General features: G+C 34.7%; 1 protein-coding gene across 10 annotated transcripts in view; it reads left to right on the top strand.

Annotated features, from left to right (window-relative positions):
- Positions 1-23,787, top strand: part of ZNF280D (zinc finger protein 280D) — a 94,489-nt gene that overhangs the window by 2,153 nt on the left and 68,549 nt on the right. For 7 of the 10 annotated variants that reach the window (XR_004904925.1, XM_036033947.1, XM_036033936.1 and 4 more), the window contains exons 2-4: positions 11,603-11,772; positions 14,534-14,599; positions 14,700-14,839. Coding sequence is in view for 9 of the 10 variants with exons in the window: in XM_036033947.1 (XP_035889840.1) it covers positions 11,637-11,772; positions 14,534-14,599; positions 14,700-14,839 (342 nt within the window). In the remaining variant the exon portion in view is untranslated. The remainder of the gene's footprint in view (positions 1-11,602; positions 11,773-14,533; positions 14,600-14,699; positions 14,840-23,787) is intronic. The other 3 variants (XM_028508131.2, XM_036033941.1, XM_028508132.2) reach the window with 2 other exon arrangements.

Genomic DNA, 23,787 nt, shown 5'->3' with positions numbered 1-23,787 from the left:
ATGCGGTTGCTGGGGGCCATGGCCTGCAACCCAGGCATGTGCCCTGGCTGGGAATCGAACCTGCAACACTTTGGTTTGCAGCCCATGCTCAATCCACTGAGCTACGCCAGCCAGGGCTAGTTTCTTTTAATTTTTTAATATAGTGTTGTTCCCACCTTTTTTTTGTGTGTGAGACAACATTGACCTTTTGAAGAGACTAGGCCAGTGATCTTGTAGAATAACCCACATTCTGTCCCTGGTCTGATGGGTCAGTTGGTTGGAGCATCAAAAAGTTTGAGGGTTTGATTCCCCATCAGGGCACGTGTCCAGGTTGCCAATTCCATTCCCTGCTGGGGCTCGTACAGGAGACAGCTGAATGATGACTCTCTCTAACATCCATGTTTCCCTTTCCCTCACCCCTCCTCTCCCCAGGATCAATAAAAAAAGTCTCGGGTGAGGATTAAAAAAAAATAATCTACATTCTGTATTTTTTTACCATTTCCTACTCTTTGGTTTTGTCTATATCATACAGTGTATTTTACATTATACATCAGAAGGTGCATAAAGTGGGGTTATCCTATTAGTAATCTTAAATTTGATCTGTTGGATAAGGTGGTGATGATAGCCTCTTCATTGTAAGGATTTTCCTTTGGCAGTTAGGAAGTACAGATGGTCCCCTGACCTAAGTTGGTTCAATTGAACGATTTTTCAACTTTACTATGGTTCAAAAGCAATATATGTTCAGTAGAAACTGTACTTCAAATTTTAAATTTTGATCTTTTCTTGGGTTAGTGATAGGTGGTTTGATATTTTCTCATGATGCTGGATTGCAGCAGCCAAATGATACTGCTCAGCTGTAGGTGATTGTGTTGCAAACCCTTCCGAGTGAGGTACACAAACCAAGGTTTAGTTCATACCAGTAGGAGATGGAGTTTCGAAAAGCAGAGCAGAAACTTGATGTGATCATGGAATTGAGAAGGGTGAGCTTATGCTCTAATGGGATCTCCCTCCCCCCTCCCCTGTAGAGAGCCTTCTATATTTAGAGGCTGTGGTGTGTAGTGATTAAATTCTTTTAGACACACATAATTATTGTGTTGCACTTCGGTCCTTTTGCATACAATGTCCTGTCACCATTTTGGTCTTTGTTCTCAGCCCTCTTAATTTTGTGGTTATCATTCCTTTTTAGTTTGTGGAATAAGTATAACTTGTGACGTAGTTACATCTCGTAACTTGTGATGTATTGAGTGATGTTAGGGCCTTTTGGAAGATAGCCTAGTGGCATAAGTGTTCTGAGCCACATTTAAGGTAGGCTAGGCTAAACTAGTATGTTTGGTAGATTAGATGTACTAAATTCATTTTTGACTTAGGCACGGGGATGTCCAACCTTTGGCTGGCAGGCCACGTGCAGCCCAGATGCCTGTGAATTTGGCCCAACGCAAAATTGTAAATTTACTTAAAACATTATGAGATTTTTTTGTGATTACGTGATGCAGTGTATTTAATGTGTGGCCCAAGACAACTCTTCTTTCAGTGTGGCGCAGAGACGCCAAAGGGTTGGACACCTCTGATTAGGTTATTTTCAATTTGGGATGTAATCTCATTGTAAGTCGAGGAACATTGTAATCTATGGGGTGATATTTTGTCCTTTCTATTTGGTATGAATTTATCTGCAGTAATCTGATGTGACGTATTTGGAGCAGTTCTTTTGAAGTGGGTGTTTCGGCATAAAGGAGGGTAGCAAATTTGGAGGATAGGAGTAACATGAAGTTTAGGGATCTTGGAGTGTTACATCAGAGCCTGGGAGGGTTAGGGGAGAAGAAGCAGAAAGTAGATGCCAGAAAGATGGTCTTCTTTGAAAATATGCTTAGGGTCCTTATACAAGTAGTGAGCTGGGATAAATAGAAAGGTTCTGAGGTAGTTTGATGTTGGAGGGCTACAAATCTCAACATCCCCACTTCAATCCATTCTTTTCCAGTTAGACTATCTAATCCAGTCCTGCTTCTTTGGTCCAGTGTTTTACTGCTCAGCATTGGCAGTGCTAGTAGGGGAGAGGAGGGTAAAGGAAAGGAATAAATAATTTTGTGCCTTCCTCTCCCATATTTACTTGTTTTCTTTATTCAAGAGAACATTTAGAATCGTACCAAGATTTTTGTTACTGTTGTTTTTTCTATATGAATTGGGCAAGGGGATGTACCTAAATGGAAAAGCACTTTTTGTAAGTAGAAGGTAAACCAGAGTTTTAGGTGGCAGGAAATTAGAGATTATTGATGACATAACTTGTTATTTCAAAAATAACTTTGAAAAGATGAAAAATATTTAACATATTTTAAAATAAATATTAAATTAAATAAATTAATATTTATTAAATTAAATACATATTTAATTGAATATGCAATCCCAAACAATTTATCTTTTCCTGCTTCAGAGGACTCAAAAATACTTGATTTTTCAGTCAAGTTTTTTTAAAGATATAAATGACAGTTTACTCCATAGCTACCAAAAATGTTTGTCTAGAATTTTTATTTATTTCTACAAAGCAATTTTCTTTTAAGGATTCTTTTAAACATTCAGAATGCCATGAAAAATAGTTACTGCTTTTTATCATCTAGATTGAAAGGAACTGTTTTATTTTTTTAACATTTTAAATTATTTTGTATATTTTTATATGATATACAGAAGTATAAAGGGATAATGTCAGACAACTTATTAGAAATTTTAATAAGAATATGCTTAGAAAATAAAAAAAATAAAGCATCATCTAATTACGTACCACCCTTACAATGAATATGTGTCACATTTGAATGCTTGCATCTTGGCAAGCATTCTTATTACAGTGTAGTACTTTATTTTTTTTTAAATACTAGATTTTTAAAAAAGATTTTATTTATTTTAGAGAGATGGGGAAGGGAGGGAGAAAGAGAGGGATTGAAACATCAATGTGTGGTTGCCTTGAGCACACCCCATACTGGGGATATGGCCTGTGACCCAGGCATGTGCCCTGACTGGGAATCAAACCGGCGATGCTTTGGTTCACAGGCCTGCACTCAATCCGCTGAGCTACACCAGCCAGGGGACAATGTAGTACTTAAAAAAAAAATCAACAAAAAAAACTTTTTGTATCCACACAAAGAACATCTTCCTTTATCCTTCCTACCTTTAGACCTGTGCAAAAGAACATTATATTTAGAAGGTAAGACAGACTTCTCTAATTAGTTCCTGTAAGTTCTTTAATTAATAGTAAGAGGAATAGTCTACTTGGTAACTTACAGTTTTGTAATTGAAGCTTTCCCCATACAATGAAAAGGATCCCCTGCACTAATATCATTCATAGGCCATCATCTTCAAGTCATTTTTTTGCAAGTATAGGTTATGACCCTTTTACTGAGTGTGTCTACCTCCTTTAGTCTTTTTATATTACAACTCTCTTACAGTTAATTTATTCAGGGTTTTTAAAATTCACTGATGCTTGAGAATTCATTGAGAAGAATAACTAGTTTTTCTTAGAACAGTAAGAATCATCAAATATGTTTGAAATGATATTATGTGCAATTGACTTATTTTGCTTTCCACTTGTGAAATTGAACAGTTCTATCCTGTTCTACCTGTTATTGCCAACAAAGGAATATTTCTTCCTGGATAACATTAAGCCAATTCTAAACTTAAAAAAATTTGTCACAAGTTGTATTTCTGACAGTATTTTAATATTATTGTCACTTTTACTTTATTTTGTTTTTAAAGATCTTATTTATTCATTTTCAGAGAGAGAGGAAGAAAGAGAGGGAAACATCAATATGTGGTTGACTCTCTCGGGCCCCCTACTGGGGAACCTGGCCTGCAATCCAGGCATGTGCTCTGACTGGGAATCTAACCAGCTGGCACTCAGTCCACTGAGCCACACCAGCCAGGGCAGGAAGAGAGAGTCTTTATCACTTGAGATGGAGAGGTGGTAATGAGATAAGTTTGCATAAACAGACCTAACTAAAATAACCCTTATCTTTCATTAGTTCCCTCATATATTTCCTAGTTACTTCCCTATGATTTGTCTATCAAAGCCCAAATCCCCTTTCCTTTGTTAAAATTATATATAAGCCACTGAGTCTAACTACTACTTTGAGTTTTACTTCTTTTCAGTGAACTTTCATGTATGTAAACACCAATAGAAATTGTTGGGATATTCATGTATACCTTCAGCAGAATACTGTGCAGAAGGAAGTAATAGTGGCTGCCTTGCACTCAGCTCAGTTTTGACTGACAGTGGTAACCAGAGTTAAAGGTCTGCAGCCTGAATCAGGATCAGCAGGGAGTTTTACCTGGATGTAGTGCAAAGAGAGATACCCCATACCCTGTTGTGAAGAAGGGTTCTTTTTAATTAGATGTTTTTAATGATTCTGTGCTGATTTAGATTGATTTGTAGATTTAAGCAGTTTGCTGAATGAAGCACAGGCTTCTTTTTTTTAGGGAGATTATTTTGGTAGCTTTATTTCATATGATGTTACAAGAAAACAACAGTAACTATTCTTTCACAATACAGACTTAATTGGTAACAAATATACAACATGTATTATTTTCTTCTTTGGTCTATGTCATTTTGAAGTATAATTGTTAAAGGTTTAATAGTTACTGGTAGCATGCTAATCTTAGACTAAGTTTGAGTTAGTTGTACTTTATTTTTATATGCTATATTTATTTTGAATAGAAAATTTCACTATTTGAAGTGATTATATTAATTTCTTATCTTGTATTTTCTCTTTTACATTAAGTTAATCATATCTGGTTTTGGTGTTGCCAGCTTCTTGGTTAGGAGTGCAACCCCCAATTAAATGTTATATTTATGATGAGAAAAAAAAACCCAACAAAGATTGACTTTTTAATGTGGTTTCTTTTTTTCTCATTTTTTAAATTGTTGTTCAGTTACAGTTGTTCCCATTTTTCACCCATTACTCTCCCCTGCCCTACTCCCCACATCTCCCACATTCAGTCCTCCCCCATTATCTTTGTCCATGGGTCCTTTAATAAATATTCCTTGACTTGACCCTTCCCCTTCTCCCCTCTCTGTTCTCATCACTGTCAGTTTGTTCTTTATTTCCATATCTCTGGTTCTACTTTGCTCACTTGTTTGTTTTGTTGATTAGGTTCCACTTATAGGTGAGATTAAATGGTATTTCTCTTTCGCCACCTGGCTTATTTCACTTAGCATGATACTCTCCAGTTCCATTCATGCTGTCCTTCTTTCTGCTACATAGCATTCCATTGTGTAAATGTGGTTTCCTAGATTGTTTCATTGGATAACTCTAACTTTTAGAGTTTGAGGAGATAGAGAACTTAGGCATTCACCATATTCCTCACATTCACTTCTGTATTCTACTTACCACCTACTCATTTTAAAAAAGGATTTTTTTTTTAGAAATTAAAATACAGGAATGTATAGAGCAAAGGCGGGTTTTTTATGAAAAGTTATAAATACTTTATCCAGTGCTAATTTGTATGCATTTTTTTATTTATTGATTTTAGAGTGAGGGAAGAGAGAGACATCGATTTGTTGTTCCACTTATGTATGAATTCATTGATTGAGTCTTGTATGTTCCCTGACTGAGGATCGAACCTGCAACCTTGGCATATTGGGATGATGCTCTAATCAACTGAGCCACCCAGCCAGTGCTATTTTTATGCATTTATGTGTTGGTATTTTTGAATTAGATGTTTTATTTTATGAGACTAGTAGTATATAATTTAACCATGTTGATAAATTTTGTATGTGTTTATATGATGCTTTATAAATTTGTCATATGTGTTTTAACTAGTTTATAAGTGTTTTTTTAAAAAGATGAAAATATGGCAAGATAGATTTGACAGCTACATTCCAGAAGGCACATAAAGCTAAAATTTCATCATGAGAAATATGGCTGTAATGAAGATCATATATATAACAAAATGATTTTTAAATACTCAGCTGATAGCTTGTAAATTCCATTATAACACAGTTGTGATCTGCCCTTAAAGTTCTTTAAAATAGCGTTTAGTCCGGAGTTAAAAAGGGTGAAGATTTATTGAGTGATTTCTGTGTGCCATGCACTGAGCTTGTGTTATGCATATTATCTCTTAGTTTTCATTGTAAATCTGTTATAAGATATATTTAGTACAGCAAGGCACAGAGATTAGCTAACTTTCCCAAGATCATACAGCTAATAAGTGGTTGAGTAAGAACTTGAATCTGGCATTTATTCTTCAGCAAGTTTTACTATTTATGGTTAATAAACATTTAAAGTATACAGTTTCTAGGAAACAAGTAGAGGCCACTGTGTTCTGGAAATGTGGAAAATTGGTTGAATTGTTTTTCTCTTGTGATTACCATGTTAAGCTGTGCACAGTTAGATCTGTTTGGTGTTTTGTAAAAAAAATTAATACAGTTGTGTACTATTTTAAAAAATAAAGTGTACAATTTACAGTGAAGTGTACAATTTACAGAGCTGAATTGAACCTTAGAGATCATTCATTTGAACTAAGAACTTAGACCTGGAATTGTAAGGTGACTTAACTGAAAGTTGTGGCAGTGCTGAGGCTATCGCTTGGTTCTTCTGGCTACTACCCCTCTGCTCTGCTCTTTTTTATGTTCAGATGCTATAGTTGTGGTTTGTGGAACTGCTTAATCTTTTCTTTAATCAGAAAATTAAATAGGACTGCATCTAGTCCATAGCACACCTATGCTATAGTGTTTGCCATGTACTAGATCAAATGCATTACCTTTATTATTCTACACAGTGACATTGCATCTGGTTATATCTGTCAATGGATAAAAGTAAATTTGACAAGCAATTAAAATTTAAAGCCAAATTTCCATTGACTTAAAAACTTTTTAATAGAAAAATTATTTAAGATATAATTTATTATTAGATATGTAAAAGCTGAAACAAAAAATAAAATAGTAATATGTTTTCACAGTCTCAAAGTGAATGAATTAAAAAACCTTTGATAAGTCAGTTACTTGGAATTAATTTTTCTTCTCCATAGAAACACGTGTTTTAAACATAGGCATGATATTTCTACCTGAGTCAGTAGATTGGTAGAGTGTTCTCTTTTTCTGTCTGTTTTGGAGGCAGCTCTGAGCTACAGGAGCTGCAAAGATCTTTTGGAACTTTGAGATTCCCACTCCCTATCTTTGCTGGATAGTCCACTTCAAATGGCAGCTGATTTAATCCTTTATAGAATTCCATGCCTTACCACCAAAATTCTGAAGTAGTGACTTCAGAGAAGTTTTTATGGTGATGGTTTTGGCATGCCCCAGTGGCTAAGATGCCAAAGGAATTTATGAAACTGTTTGTTTCTTTATTAACTAGGATGAAATATGGCAGTGATTCTTTAGACCATCATTGTCTAGTAGAAATATTCTGTATTTGCACTGTCCAGTACAGTAGTCACCAGCCATGGGTATGGCTTTGAGCATTTGAAATGTGGCTAGTGAAACTGCATTTAAAATTTTATTTAATTTTAATAAATTTAAATTTAAATAGCCACATATATCTAGTGACTACTGTATTACATAGTGCAGCTTTAGGCCAAAATTATGGTTCTAATTGCATATGAGGATTTCTAACTTTTTAGGGTATTTGTGAGTGTATCAGTTTTGGTCTCTAAGTAGCTGCTGTGGTCCTAAAGATGTTGAAGTTATCTCAACAACCAATAACCTTAAAAGTTATCTCAAAAGTTATCTCTATAGTCATAGATGGCAATATCTTGTTCATATGGATAGGTCTTTATTAGTTGAATATTTGTAAATTGAGTATTAATTTTAGAGTTTTGCTAAATGGTACTTATATGATAATTTAACAAAAAGATTATGATGAATCTCTTAGGCTGTGTAATTGCAGCTCTTAAAAAATATTCTGTATGCTTGGTATTAGTAGGTCCTTTTAAAATTCTTATTTTAAATAACGCAATTCAGATGTGTTTTTAAATGATGATTGTAACAGCATTTGTTTTTCAAGCCCAAAGACTTACAGACATACTAGACTGTAAATTTCTAAAGCCCAAGTCTATGACATTAATCTGTTTTTTTCTAGAACTTAGCACATTACTTGCTTACAGATGGCAATGAGTAGTTATTTTTGAATGAATCTATGATGAAATAGATCCAGTTAGTTTTCTTTTTCAATTTACTTATTAAAAACCAGAGAAATGTGAACTAAAATTTATTTAAAATTGTGTTCTTATGGAAATAATTTAATTTATATCTTAAACAAGAATAGGCAATAGTAAAAGATTAGTATTAGCATTTGAAAATTCAGACTTACTTAAACAATACGTGATGGAGGTGATTCCTCATTTTTACAAAAGAATGTATTTAAAATTTTATAATTTAATAATTTAGACCTTATTTAAGTAGTAATTGCTTAATAGAATCACCATTTTACTTACAAAGTTTGGGTTCATTCAGGAATGAACCAGTTATGTAAATGAGTTATATGTGTATGTCAAACATAATCAAACTTAAAAAATGAGCTTTTTATAGGAAAAAAGATGAAATATGTGTGCATTAAATTTAATAAAAACATTCTTATATTAGGTATTTATATTTTATAGGAAAGAAAACTAAGATATAACTTGTTGCATTATCTGAAGACATTTGGTGAGTTTGGAGATCAAAATTAAATCCAAGAATTTCTGAATCCTAAGTTTCATGTTCCAATATTTGACATTACATAAAATGACTCATAAAATTGGCTGATATCATGTCATTACTTAGACGACAATTTACAGAAAGTCAGCTCTGCATCTTAATGGGCAACAACCCTTTTCAACCAAAAAGTAATTGTTGCTGCCATGACTGATACTATTATATGTGGCTTATATATTGATAACTTTGCTTCAGGAGAAAGGATAAGAGGTAGGCACATTTCCTTAAAAACTCTTAGATTGTTAAAGTAACAAACACATAAAAACAAATAATGGAAATTAAAAAGTGAGTAAAGTAGACATGAAGTGTTTTCTCCCTATACTCAGTGATAACTATTATCAGTTTGGTATACATAATCATATGCATAGACAAAAAAATAATTTTTTTTAAGATTTTATTTATTTTTAGAGAGGGAAGGGAGGGAGAGAGAGAGAGGGAGAGAAACATCAATGTGTGGTTGCTGGGGTTCATGGCCTGCAACCCAGGCATGTACGCTGACTGGGAATCGAACCTGCGACACTTTGGTTCGCAGCCTGTGCTCGATCCACAAAAAAATAATTCTTAAAAAAATCATAAAGCTATTATATGTCTTTAATTTTTTTTCCAAAAATATATCTCAATGTGCAGTACTTACCCCATATTTGAAGTTTCATTTTCTGTTTCAGTTACCTGTAGTTAAACACAGCCAACATATTAAATAGGAAATTCCAGAAATAAACAATTCTTAAATCTTAAATTAAGCGCCTTTTAGAATAGCATGATAGAATCATACCTTTCAGCTCCATCTCACCCTTGGAGAATCATCCCTTTGTCCATCGTATCTGTGTTGCATAGCCCTACCTGTCTTGTTAGTTGCATAAGTAGCTGTCTCAGTTATCAGATCAGCTGTTGAGGTATTAGTGCTTATGTTCAAGTAGCCCTTACAGTACCCTAATGCTGTAACAATGCCCACATCATTCACTTCACTCATCTCATCACATAGGCATTTTTTTAATCTCATTTCACAATGAGATAAATATATTACATGATATTTTGAGAGAGAACGTCCATATTCACATAACTATTACAGTATATATCATTGTTCTATTTTGTCAGTTTTTATGGCTAATCACTTACTGTGCCTAATCTATAAATTAAACTTTATCTCATATATATATATAGGAAAAAACATAGTATATATAGGGTTTGGTGCTGTCCTTGGTTTTAGGCATACACTGGGAATTATACAAAGGTAAGGGCATTGTATTGACAGCAGCATTGCCCTGTTAAAAAGAATGAAAGAATTAATCCATTGTCTTCTGTATTAATTTGCTAGGGCTGCCATAACAAAGCACCATAGACTGGACAGTTTAAACAATAGAAATTTATTTTTTCACAATTCTGAAGGCTGGAAGATGAAGGTGCTACTAAGGTTGGTTCTTTTGAGGGCCATGAGGAAAGGATCTGTTTCAGGCCTCTCTCCTTGGCTTATAGATGGCCATCTGCTTCCTGTGTTTTCAGATGGTCTTATCTTTGTATATGTATCTGTGTCTTGATCTGTTCTTTTTTTTTTTTAATCCTCACCCTAGGATATATTTGTTTATTTTAGAGAGAGAGGAAAGGGGGTTGGTGGGGAAAGAAAGAAAGAAACATTGATGTGAGAGCAACATCGACTGGTTGCCTTCTGTATGTATCCTGACTAGGGATTGAACCCACAACTTTTTGGTACACAGGACAGTGCTCCAACCAAACTGAAATACGTAGTTAGGGCCTGATCTCTTTTTTGAAGGACACCAGTCATACTGGATTAGCTCTCACCCTAGTAACCTAATTTTAACTTAATTGCCTCTTTGAAGACTGACTCCAAATATAGTCACATTGTGAGGTACTGGTGTTGAGGACTTTGATACATAAATTTTGGAGAAATACAATTCAGCTCATAACATATATTAACTGGAAATAAATGATACTTTTATTATCAGTATACTAGTATTTCCCCTATTTTTTTTTAAATTAGGCATTGCCTCACTTTGCCTCGTTCCCTAGTCCATAGATTACTATATACTGTGTACCTACTGCCTGTCTAAAGTGTAGAGGGAAATATACTCTCAAGGAGCTCAGTTTGGACTTTGACATATGATATTTTTAATCATTTGATTTGAAAAACTTTATATAGCTAGTAGTATATTATAATTTAGAAAAGCAAGATTATGTTAGTGACATTTGGGAAAATGAGAATGCCTTGCTTTTTGGCAGGTGGCCTACTAAACATTTAAATAATGTTAGGTCAGGAAATGATTTGTGACATAGCTTTGTAGAAGGGAAATTACCCTGAATGGAATAAGCCTCATTTCGTTCCCTTTTTTTTGTATAGGGGATCTCTGGGCCACATTGGAAGAAGAGTTGTCTTGGGCCATACATTAAATACTTTGTGACACATAATCACAAAAAGATCTCATAATGTTTTAAGTAAATTTTGTATTGGGCCAAATTCACAGCCATTCTGGGCTGCATGTGGCACACCAGCTACAGGTTGGACACCCCTGGTAGCACCTCATTCCTGCTTTGCTCTGTGCCTGGCATTCCTGAATTTAGTTCATTTTTTCTAGTATATCTACATCTGTTGCCTCTTATTCTTAGTTTATTTCCTTTTATTAATACTTTTTTTTCAGATAATTGTTCAGTGAAATCACTTTTGTAGATATAATCATATTCCAGGAATATAACTGAAATTCACTTTGCAAATTTCCTGTCCACTGTAACTACTGTCAACCATTACCTGTCTATCTCTATCTTTATCTACCTATTTATCTACGTGTTGATAGTTATCTGTCATCTAAGAGAGTAAGTTCGGAGTTTCTTGTTGTTGTTACCATGTACTAACTACAAATATAAATTCAGAAATTGCTATTAGGATTATTAAAGTAGATCTTAAATATCATACTATATATTAATTTTTTTTTGTAAAATAAGGTTTGCTTTCCTTTTGAGAATTAGAAAATCGAAAATGGCAGAACTCTTTATGGAATGTGAAGAAGAAGAGTTGGAACCGTGGCAGAAGAAAGTAAAAGAGGTTGAGGATGATGATGATGATGAGCCAATCTTTGTTGGAGAGATATCAAGTTCAAAACCAGCAATTTCAAGTAAGCATTTACTTTTTAGTGAAGCCAAGTTTTATAAGGTATTGCTTCTAAAGGAAAAAATTATGGACTGAGTTATAGGTACATATGATCTTGTTCTTTTATAAAGAGTTGGGAATGAACAGCTGGTTGGGAGGTAAATAAGATTTTTAGAAATAGGATAGGGATGTGATGGGGCACTTGAGGAAGGCAGTAAGAGGTTAAAATATCAGATCTAAGAAAAAGAAACAGACTAACATTAGCTGGTGACATTGGAGGTCTTTCGTTACTAGAAATCATAATTTTTAGTGGAGCCAAGTATCCTATTTGTTTATTTATCTCCCCCCCCCCCCCCCTCAAACTCAGAAGTGGGAAAAATGGGTTTAGAATACTTCGTTTAAAATGTCAGAATGTACTAAATGAGTTTGTGTGTCTCAGATAGGGATTCTCAAATCCAGGCAACTGCTTCATTACATTGTCATCCATTTATAGATAAAAAATGTGTAGGCAACATAGGATTGATTTCATAATTTCTGGCCTGTATACCAACAGGTACTTCTGACCATACCCATTATCCCAGCAGCTTGCATTTGTTGGGTTTGGTTTTTTCCCCCAAGATGGCTTCTAGTAGCACTTAGTTGTCTTTAATTTCATTTGAAACAATTTTGTTAGATTGTATTGTGACAGCTGTCATATCAATGTGCATTGGGAAAAAACCTTACCAAAACTGGTGAATTTTCATGTAGCCATTTTAATATTGAAAATGGAAAAAATATGCAACATTTTGGCATGTTATGCTTTCTTATTTCAAGAAAGGTTGCGTTATTTCAAAAATACAACTGAAATGCAAAAAAAAGATTTGTGCAGTTGTATGGAGAAGGTGCTATGACAGACTAAATGTGTCAGAAGTGGTTTGCAAACTTTCGTGGTGGTGATTTCTTGCTGGACAATGCTCCATGATTGGGTATACCAGTTAAAGTTGATAACAATCAAATTGAGACACTGATTGAAACAATCAGCGCTATATACCATGTGGGAGATAGCTGAATACTCAAAATATCCAAATCAATAAAGTTACTGGTGAAAATGAAAAATGTGTCTTTCACTTCAATACTTTTGTAGATACTAGATTTCAGTTAGAGTAATTGGATTTGACATTGTTATAATGTTAAAACAAAGGGCAGTGCCACCAGTTAAAATGTCCACTCAAAAATGTATAGAAGTACAGAGAAATAATTTACAGATTTTAGGTTTTCTTACCAAGGCACTACTTAGAAATGTGGTAAAGAGAGTATTTTAAATTTTTTGGAAAGCCTGCTTTTTGTTCCTGTTTCTCCTAAACTTATGACACTTATTCAGTTTTATTAGAGGGAGAATAACTTAACCAGTTGAATTCTCAATATCATTTCCTCTGGCAAATTGATAATCTCTCATGGAAGTTCTAAGTGCAATGCCACTTTGTTATAAATTGAATGATACTTGTTGATAACGGAACATAATTATATATTCTCTTTAATTATTGTTTCTAGTCATGATTATTTTATACTGGAATATTATTATATTGCAAAATTGTTACTATAACATGATAGTAACAATTCAAGTTGAATTTATTCCGATTGTACATGATTTAACAGTGTTTGACTAGAACAGTGTTTATTAGCTTTAAAATAATTATGTTAAAAAGTACATTGACTCCAGTAGAATTTTTTTTCTGAACTGTTAAGATGTTGAATTAAAAAGATTGTATTGTTATGTGTAAATCATAAAATACATTAACATGGAACATGGATTGAATGTTTATAAACTGCCAGAAAGGAGGGTAAAATCTTGTGTTTTGTAGAAAACAACCTCCAATAAGTACTCTAGTGATAGTTCCTTGATGGTTTGGTAAGTAATTGTGAGTTTCTGAATGAATATGGTGTTAAGTTGTTGGAGCAGATTCTTTTTTTAAAATAAGACATCTGTGGTGCTTAGATATAGAACACTGCATTGCTGTTATCAGAAAATAACCCTACTTTTGTGAGATCTGGTTCCCTTTTGCCAAGGGAAAAAAAGTAAGTTTTAATGATGTTTGGTGTGTTTGTGCTTTTGTCTTTTTCTAACCAACAATTCTAGGCAAATCCCCACACTTCCAAATCTTAGTTAGGCTCCCATTGACTTCTGGTATAGTGGTAGATTGGAAACTCTTTAAGTTATAAGATACTCTGGTAAACTGTAGGTTCATTTTAGTTTGCAATCTCTGATAGGTTCCCTTTCAGAACTCAAAAGTAATGGTGCAGATAATCCAAAAAGACCCTTATAAGGAGATACTTAAAGCTTTTAGGGATGTGCATGGGGTATGGAATTTGGACAAAGGTTTGATTTTGAGTAATAGGAACCTGAGTGTAGGTACAGCCCTGTCACCACTCAAAGAAAGACATATACTTTAATTATAGGTCATATATGAACGTATTTTTGGAAAAGTTTTACTCATAATGAACTGTTTCTTTGCCATACAGAAGGTTTGACTTAAGTAGTCAGGTTTATCAGACTTTTACTTCTGGCATTTGGATTTTACATTATAGTTAGAAAGGTTGCTCTAAGTCTGTGAAACAGTTAAAGCTTGGAATCTTGTTTCTTTAGTAGATAAATATATACATATATTTAAAATGAACTGTATTCTTAAGTCACAAACTTACACGTGTATATTCCTTTCAGGAACCTGTTTTCAATTAATAATGTCTATTACCTTAATATAGATTTCATTCAAACAAATGAATTTTAAAATAAATATAATTTTTTATAGATATTTTGAATAGAGTAAACCCCAGCTCATATTCGAGGGGAATAAAGAATGGCGCACTCAGTAGAGGTATAGTATTATTTTATTATTTTAATTTTAAAATGAAGTATTTTGATATCAATGATTATATAGAAATATATTCAATATATTGTGTAATTTTGAAATACAGGTATTACTGCTGCATTCAAGCCTACAAGTCAGCACTACACGAACCCAACATCAAATCCAGTGGCTGCCTCGCCAGTAAATTTTCATCCTGAATCTAGATCTTCAGATAGTTCTGTTACTGTTCAGCCTTTGTCTAAACCTGTAAGTGTTTCTGAAACTACACAGTCAGCTCAGGAATACATTGGATATTAATTGTCAGTGTCAACCATACCCAGTTAAAGTTCTGGACTATCATGGGTAGTCAGTCATTCAATAGAAGCATAATCAGCATCAGGAAATGTCATATAGTAGCTCAACCAATACCCAAAGTAGTAACTGTAGGAACTAACTCCCCAACCTGTTCCTAAATCAAGTAATATGCTTAAGTTAAATAGGTATAGTATTAAAAAATATGCTATCAAAATATGAATAAAAGTATAATCAGTAATGAATATTGCATAATGGCAGGCTGTTTAAGATGATAAAGTGGGCGAAGTGTTCTTAGTTCTTAATTGGGAAAATTCTTGAGAGGCTATCATAGCTTTTTATTCTGAAATCATACTTTCATAGTATAAAAAATTCAGAGCCCTGACTGGTGTGGTTTATCACATTGGGCATTGTCCCACAAAGCCAAAGGTCACCAGTTTGATTCCCTGTCAGGGTACATGGCTGGGTTGTGGTTCAGTCCTTGGTCAGAGAGCATACGAGAGGCAACCAGTTGATGTTTCTCTTGCATGTCGATGTTTCTCTCCCTCTCTTTCTCCCTCCCTCCCCCTCTCTCTAGAAATAAATAAATAAGATATTTTAAAAAACCTCAACAAAAAATAATTGTTAGCATTTATCAAACTGTTAATATGTATAAGGCTTTGTGCTAAATGCTATCAATATAAAAATTAATCTAATTTAATTCTTAAATGTCCCTGTGAAGTAAGCAGTGTTATTATCCCTCTTTTTTATTTGAGGAAACTGAAGCTCACAGATGTTAAATAATTTACTCAGCATCACACAACTGGCAGATGACAGTTTTGCGATTTTAATCCAGACTTACCCATAGTTCATATATATTTGCATACATACATACATATATACATACTCATACATATGCTATATATAAATGTATACTTTAAAAAATGGGAGCATTGCCTTAGTATGACAGTTTCCAAAGTTCTATTTTCAGGCCCTGGAGTTTCCCCTGAGACTCTGTCATGGATTTTGGAGTCAACAATATTGTGATCATAATACAAAGACACTATTTGCCTTTTATTTTATGTTGACATTTGCACTTATGATGCAAAAACAATGGTGGGTAAACTGCTGGTGCCTCAAGACATTGATATCAGGCTGTACTAGTAGTTTCTGTTTTAGTCACCACCATGTACTCACAGTAAAAAATATTGCAATCATACTGTTTGCTTGAGGATATATTGAGATGTTATTAATTTTGTTAATTCTCCACTTTTGAATATGTGTCTTTTAAAAATATTTTGTGTGATGAAATGGATAGTTTGTGTAAAGCACTTCTTTGAACTATGATGTATCTTGAAGAAAACTGCTTGTGTTGAATTGGGAGCTAAACTACCCACTTTTTAAAAATAGAAGAACATTTTTACTTGAAAGAATGACTATTTGTTTCTCCATGTCAATGTTATCACAAACTTGTGCTTCAAAACCACACAAATTTCTTATCTCACAGTTTCTGTGAGTTAGGAGTCAGGTCATAGCTTATCTGGATCCTCTGCTTCAAGATCTCACAAGGCTACATTCAAGGTGTGGGCTCTGAGGTAGCAGTGTCATCTGAAGCTTGACTGGGGAAGTATCTGCTTCCAGGTTCTCATGGTATTGGCAGCATTTGATTACTTGAGTCATCATAGCTTTTTGCTTCCTCAAAGCCCACACGAGAAAGAGAATCTTGGCAGGGTAACATTAAAATCTTATGTAATGTGAGCACATACAAAAAGTCATGTATAACCTGTTACCTTTGCTGTATTATTTTAGTTAGAAGCAAGTTACACTCAAAGGGAATCACAGAAGACATGAATACCAGAGGATGGGATCGTGGTGGCCACTTTTGAGTCTGGTCACCACATACAGTGAGTTATTTAATCTTGGTATTTTGGCAGACATTTCCACAGAATTGAAAAGGGCACCCGCCACTTAGAGAAAAAAAATTAATAGTATTTTTTGTGAATGGTAAAATATGAGCTTTCAAGCAAATAATAGAAATTTGGAAAACTTGTGTCTGCCACCATGATCTTGACAGCTTCCTTAAAGACTTTTCTAATGGGTGGTGGTATTAATGTTTGTGATTTTTGACATTATGTAATGAACTCTGTCAAGATTTGGGAGATCTGCATAATTCAAAGAAACAGTGTTTTCCACGTGCCAGTGCATGATGTTAAAAAAGTCATGCATGAAAGAAAGATTCATTTGTTCTGGTTGGGTGCCTCAGTTGTTTGGAGCATCATCCCCTACATCAGAAGGTTGCAGGTTCAATTCCTGGTCAGGGCACATACCTAGGTTGTGGGTTTAGTCACAGCTCTGGGCATGTATGGAAGGCAGCTGATCAATGTTTCTCACATTGATGATTTTTTCTCTCCCTTTCTCTAAAATTAATAAACATATTCCCAGGTAACAATTAAAAATTTTTTGAAAAGAAAGATTCATTCAGAGTGTAAGATACATTAATAGATTTTAATGAAACAAAGTACAAAAAAGTTTAGTGATAGGGAATAAGATTCCACATTCCAAAAAACCTGTAATACCAACTGTTGAGTTTTGTCGTAGTATTGTATACGCAGTTATCCTGAATTACATAAAAATACTCCCTTTTTGAACTATATGTATATTTATGAAGCCATATTTGTCTTTATATTTTCAACCAAAACATTTCCTAACAGATTAAAGGAAGAAGCAGATAGGAGACTATAGCAATTTTTTAAGCTAGTCATTAAAGAGATTTGCAGATGTGTAAAACAATGTCACTATTTTCTCTAATTTTTTTGTATTTTCAAAATAGCCATTTTCTTATCAAAATTACTTATGCTAATCTATAATGGGTTTATTATTAAAATTAATATTTTAAAAAATTCTGTTGTACTATTTAATATGATAAATTGATAAATATCAATAGATATATCCCACCTAAATAAAAACTCTTTTGGGTCTTAAGTAGTTTTTAAATGTGTAAAAGGGCCCTGAAATCAAGAAGTTAGAATACTAAAACAAAAAGTTACCCAAACATAGATTTTTTGCTGTAAGTCAAATTAACTTGTTGGGGCTTAGTGGTTTTTTGTGGGGTTTTTTTTTTCATGTTTATAAGCTATTTGACATTGGCCTTAGAGAAATAGTAAATTTTTTTTATGTTCTTTTGACATTAAGGGAAACAACTACCAAAGCCACCTATACATTTTCTTGTAAATTGGTTTAATGCAAGAATTGAATCCAAATATTTTTAGTATGAATAATTTATTTTTTGTGTATTTCATATCATTACTATAAGGTAATCTACCTATGTGTTAGCACTAAAAGTTGGTATTTCGAGGTGGTATCTTTTATAGAAGAGTTATTAAATTAATTTCAGTTTACATAAAAATGAAAAAAAGGCTACAACCTTTTAAATGCATAGCTAAATAAACTCAACTTCTACTTATATTTTGAAGATGTTATATATCATAAAAAATAAGAATATCTTTGGGCAAACACCTACCCTCTACCACCTCCCCTCCCCTTCTGAATCCTTTTCTGTGGCATCAGCATTCTGAAATAATGATTAATAATGGTATGAGCCCTGGACTAGTATTTTAAAGACTTAGATTGAAGCCAGAGACTTAAATGCTGATTCTGCCCTGCTCTTAACTATTGTCAAAATCTGAGACTCATTTTCTTCATTTATAAAATGAGAGATTTTACCCAGACCACTGATTCTCAATCTTGGATTCAAAGATTCCATAGACTATATCTGACGCTATAGAAGATGGAAGTCTACCAAAAATATGAAGATTCTTTGCTATTATTAGTTGGAATCAGATTAAGTCTGGTTTTCGAATGCTTATTGTAAGCTGTTGGCATATGGTGGATAGAAAAACCAGAAAAAGAAGCTTTATTATTCAGTTTGATAGAGATCATCTTTCTAGCATTGGACTCAAAGAGAAAAAAAATAAAGTGAGGGGTAGTATGTTTGGTGCTATAAAAGTTAGAAACTGGAGTTTTCAAAATTACATTGTTTTATTTCTGTGGGCAAAGTTTTAAATCAAAGCACCTCAATTGGTGTTACCCAATCCTGGGGAACTTAAAAGGAGACATTTTGCTAGTTGGTCTGAGTGGGTCTTGAAATGATACATTTAAAAAAATAATCTCCAAATGATTCTAATGTGCAGTCAAGGTTAAGAATGACAGATAAATATTGTGGAATGAATTGAGAATCCATTTTAAGGGAATTTACTCTGAATTTTGGAAGCCAGTCTTCTTTTTCTTTTTTTTAAGTTTTTATTTATATAATTCAAGAGAAGGGAAGGGAGGGAGAAAGAGAGGGAGATGAACATTCATGTGTGGTTGTCTCTTGAGCAACCCCTACAGGGGACCTGTCCCGCAACCCAAGCATATGCTCTGAACAGGAATCAAACCAGCCACCTTTTGGTTTACAGGCTGACACTCAGTCCACTGAGCCATACCAGCCACGGCTGGAAGCCACTGTTGTTAATAAATTATATTGTAGTTTTTCATTTTATATCATGTTGTGTGTGTGTGTGTGTATTTTTTCATGGAATATCTCTATACTTCATCATCTCTTTAAAGTCTCAGGTAGCAGGGGTCTGTTATCACTTATAAAGTCAGTGTGATATAGCCTGAAGACGTAGGGCTTGGTAACCAGACCTGAATTCTAATTAGATCTCCATCAATAAGAAGTTAGGGCTGTTTTGAGAATCTTACATATCAAAATCAGTCTCTAAATTTATAGAATGGGGGTATAATAGTTGGTTTTTATTAGTGCTGTTGTGACAATTACTTGATTTAATTCATACATGTACAGTGAAGTGTAAGTACATTTGAAACACATGTACTGTGTAGTACAAGTATATTTAAAGTGAAAGTACATTTAAGTTTGAAAAGTAAGTAACTGAAACTCAGAAGTGACTTGCTCAAGGTTACATAGTTATATAAATGTGCAGATATTCTAAATCTCAGTCTGTTGCCTTATATTGTATTTGATATCTTTCTGTATTGTTTTATAAGACATTGAAATTCCCTGTTAAGGATTATTTTAACCAGTTATTGTTGAATAACATACCTGTTCTCTGAAATTGTGGTACTTAATTAACCAGAATTGTTTCCTAGAAAATGTTATCACTGTTAACTTTATATTTCTGTTAAAGTACTATTTTGGAAAACGTAATTGAATATTTTCTATTCTTTGAAAGGCAGGTATTTAGAAAAAAATATTTATCTTGAAGTAAGACTGCTTGGTTACAATTATGCCATTTGGCAGTATTGATGATATTTATTTATTTATTTATTTTGTACAACTTGTTAAGGCTCAAATACAAGTATTTTCCCTTCAGGCCTCTGATACTAGGAGTGATTTGGGTTACTTTAATGCTTGTTTCTATACCTTTTTAAAAAAATAACAACAGCCATCATTTATTTAGTCACAGATCTGCAATTTGTACAGTGTGTGGTAAAGAAGGTTCATCTGTTTCTCTTTTAATTAGTTAATTAATTTCATTGCGATGTAATTGACATATTATATCAAGGTGTCAAACTCATTTTCACTGGGGGCCACATCAGCCTTGTGGTTGCCTTCAAAGGGCCAAATGTAATTTTAGGACTGTATAATGTAACTACTTCTTAACAGTTAAGTGAGAGCTCAGCACTGCTCCTGGGTAGAAACAAGGTGTGGGGTCAGATTAAACAAGGTAGAGGGCTGGATTCTGCCCATGGGCCTTGTGTTTGCCACCTGTGTATTATATGAATTTCAGATGTACAACATAAAGATTTGATATTTGTGTAATTTTTTGTGTATTTTATTGATTATACCATTACATTTGTCCCTTTTTTACTCCCCTTTCTCACCCTCCGCCCTACACCCCCATTTCAACATACCTCCCCCTTAGTTCATGTCCATGGGTCATACATGTAAGTTCTTCGCCTTCTCCATTTCCCATAGTATTCTTAACACCCCCCTCCCATTTTGTAGCTACCATTTATGCTTCTTATTCCCCGTACCTTTTCCCCTATTCTCCCCCCTACTCCCTCCCCACTGATAAACCTCCATGTGATCTCCATTTCTGTGATTCTATTCCTGTTCTAGTTGTTTGCTTTGCTTTTTAGGTTCAGTTGTTAATAGTTATGAGTTTGTTGTCATTTTATTGTTCATACTTTTGATCTTCTTTTTCTTAGATAAGTCCCTTTAACATTTCGTATACTAAGGACTTGGTAATGATGAACTCCTTTAACTTGACCTTTATCTGGAAAGCACTTTATCTGCCCTTCCACTCTAAATGATAGCTTTGCTGGATTGAGTAATCTTGGATGTAGGTCCTTGCCTTTCATGACTTCGAATACTTCTTTCCAGCCCCTTCTTGCCTGTAAGGTTTCTTTTGAGAAATCAGCTGATAGTCTTATGGGAATTCCTTTGAAGGTAACTCTCTTCTCTTGCTACTTTTAAGCTTCTCCCCTTATCTTTAATCTTGGATAATTTAATCATGACATGTCTTGGTGTGTTCCTCCTTTGGTCCAGCTTCTTTGGGACTCTGAGCTTCCTGGATTTGTGTGTTTCTTTCCTTTGCCGGATTGGGGAATTTTTCTTTCATTATTTGTTCAAATAAGTTTTCAATATCTTGCTCTTCCTCTTCTCATGCTGGCACCTCTATGATTCAGATGTTGGTTTAAAGTTGTCCCAGAAGTTCCTAAGCCTCTCCGCAATTTTTTTTTAAAGATTTTATTTATTTATTTTTAGAGAGGGAAGGGAGGGAGGAAGAGAGAGACAGACAGACAGACAGACAGGCATCAATGTGCGGTTGCTGGGGGTTATGGCCTGCAACCCAGGCGTGTACCCTGGCTGGAATCGAACCTGGGACACTTTGGTTCCCAGCCTGTGCTCAATCAACAGAGCTACGCCAGCCAGGGCTAATTTTTTTTTTTTTTTTGAATTCTTGTTTCTTCATTCTTTTCTGGTTGAATGTTTATTTCTTTGTTCTGTTCCAAATCATTGATTTGAGTCCTGGTTTCCCTCCTGTCACTATTGGTTCCCTGTACATTTTCCTTCATTTCACTTTGCATAGCTTTCACTTCTTCCTCTATTTTGTGACCATACTCAACCATTTCTGTGAGTATCCTGATTACCAGTGTTTTGAACTCTGCATCGGATAGGTTGCAATCTTCATCATTGCTTAGTTCTGTTTCTGGATTTTTTTATCTAGTCTTTCATTTGGACCATGTTTCTTTGTCCTGGTGCAGCTGTTATGTTGTAAGGGGCAGAGCCCTAGGTATTCACCAGGGCAGGGCAAGCCACTTTGTTACATTGTGGTGCTGCATGTGGGGGAGGGATCAGAGAGGGAACATTTTCACTTGCTTGGCTCTCACCCTGCTTCCAGTCACTTCCCCTGCTGCCCAGAAATGAATTGGGCCCTTCTGGTGCTGATTCCCAGGTAGATGGGTTTGTGTACATTTTAGTACCCTGTGGGTCCCTCCAATGGACTCTTCTGTGAGACTAGGAGTTTCTCCTGCTGCTACAACTCCCACAGGTTTTTACCACCAGAGGTTTTGAGGCTTTATTTCCCTGTGCTGGAACCTGGGGTGCGTGGTCTGTCTTGTTCCCCTGTTGTTCCTCTCTGTTTATCTGCATGTGAATGTGGGACCATCAGGTCCACCAACCACCACCTTGCTGTGCATCCTCTCTGCCCCAGCTGCCCGACTCTGCCCCTCCTACCAGTCTGGATGAATGTTTTTTGTTTAATTCCTTGGTTGTTGGACTTTCCTGCAGTTCGATTTTTCTGGCAGTTCTGGTCTTTTTTTGTTTTTAGATTATGATACATGGAATGATCCAGAAGTCACTCTGAGAGCTTACTCTCCTTGATGATGGTCTTTAATAAATAACATTAGAATGTATTTTGTGTGTGTCAGTATCTTTAATACATAACAGTATTGGAATATGCGAGGTCTGTCCAGAAGATATCCAGCCATGTAATATAAAAAAATAGAGGCATTTGTTGAAGAAGATACAAGGTATAAGAAACATTGTATATAGGACAGTGATGCCTCAGTCTCCTTCAAAGTTAGGCACCTTGGGACCCCACACAGTTCTCCCAATTGCCATCAGCTGACCCATTATATTTTCCTGAGTCTCATCAATGGTCTGAAAATCTCCTCCCTTTGAAAGGTAATTTTAGTTTTATGAAAAGCCAGAAGTCACAGGGCACCAAATCTGGGCTGTAGAGGGGCTGAGTCACCTGGGTGATGGATGTTTTGCCAAAATACTCTGTACCAGATGTAATGCATGAGCAGGTGTGTTGTCATGATGAAGCTGCCAATCACTCCTTGCATCCCTGAAAGCCTTGTGAATCATCTGAATAGTTTTCACAGAGGAATGTTCAAGCTTTAACACAAATTTGATGCAGATTCATTGCTCTACTTGCTCAGTCATTTTAAATGCAGTGGTCACACAGTTTACATATCCTCACTAAGAGGTGTCTACTACCCCCACTGACTATTACAGTGAAGTCATTGTTCATGCATACACATTCTAGTCCACTCTCCTTGGCTGCCAGGTTACATCGATGCCACACAAACTGTTCTTGTTATATTAATAATGGCTGGACTTTTTCTGGACAGACCTTGTATTATATTGACCACACTTTTCATAATTATTTATACTAAACATATATGTGTGTTAATATACATTTATATTTGACCACATAATGGTTCATCTCATACTTTTTACTCTTCTTGAGATCATTCTGCTAGCTGGAAGGTGTGAAACTTCCTTTGAGCCCTAATGTCTCCTGCTGGTCTAGATCAGTCCTATATACAGCTTCCATTTTAAACCCTATCTGGCTAGTTTTCTTGTTTGTTCACCTTGCCAATCAGACAGTTTTTGTATTTGCTCTATAAGA

This window comes from Phyllostomus discolor, chromosome 1 (assembly GCF_004126475.2).
Source record: "Phyllostomus discolor isolate MPI-MPIP mPhyDis1 chromosome 1, mPhyDis1.pri.v3, whole genome shotgun sequence".
Lineage (NCBI taxonomy): Eukaryota > Metazoa > Chordata > Mammalia > Chiroptera > Phyllostomidae > Phyllostomus > Phyllostomus discolor.
Note: the sequence above shows the minus strand (reverse complement) of the source record. Positions and strands in the feature narration are given on the sequence as shown.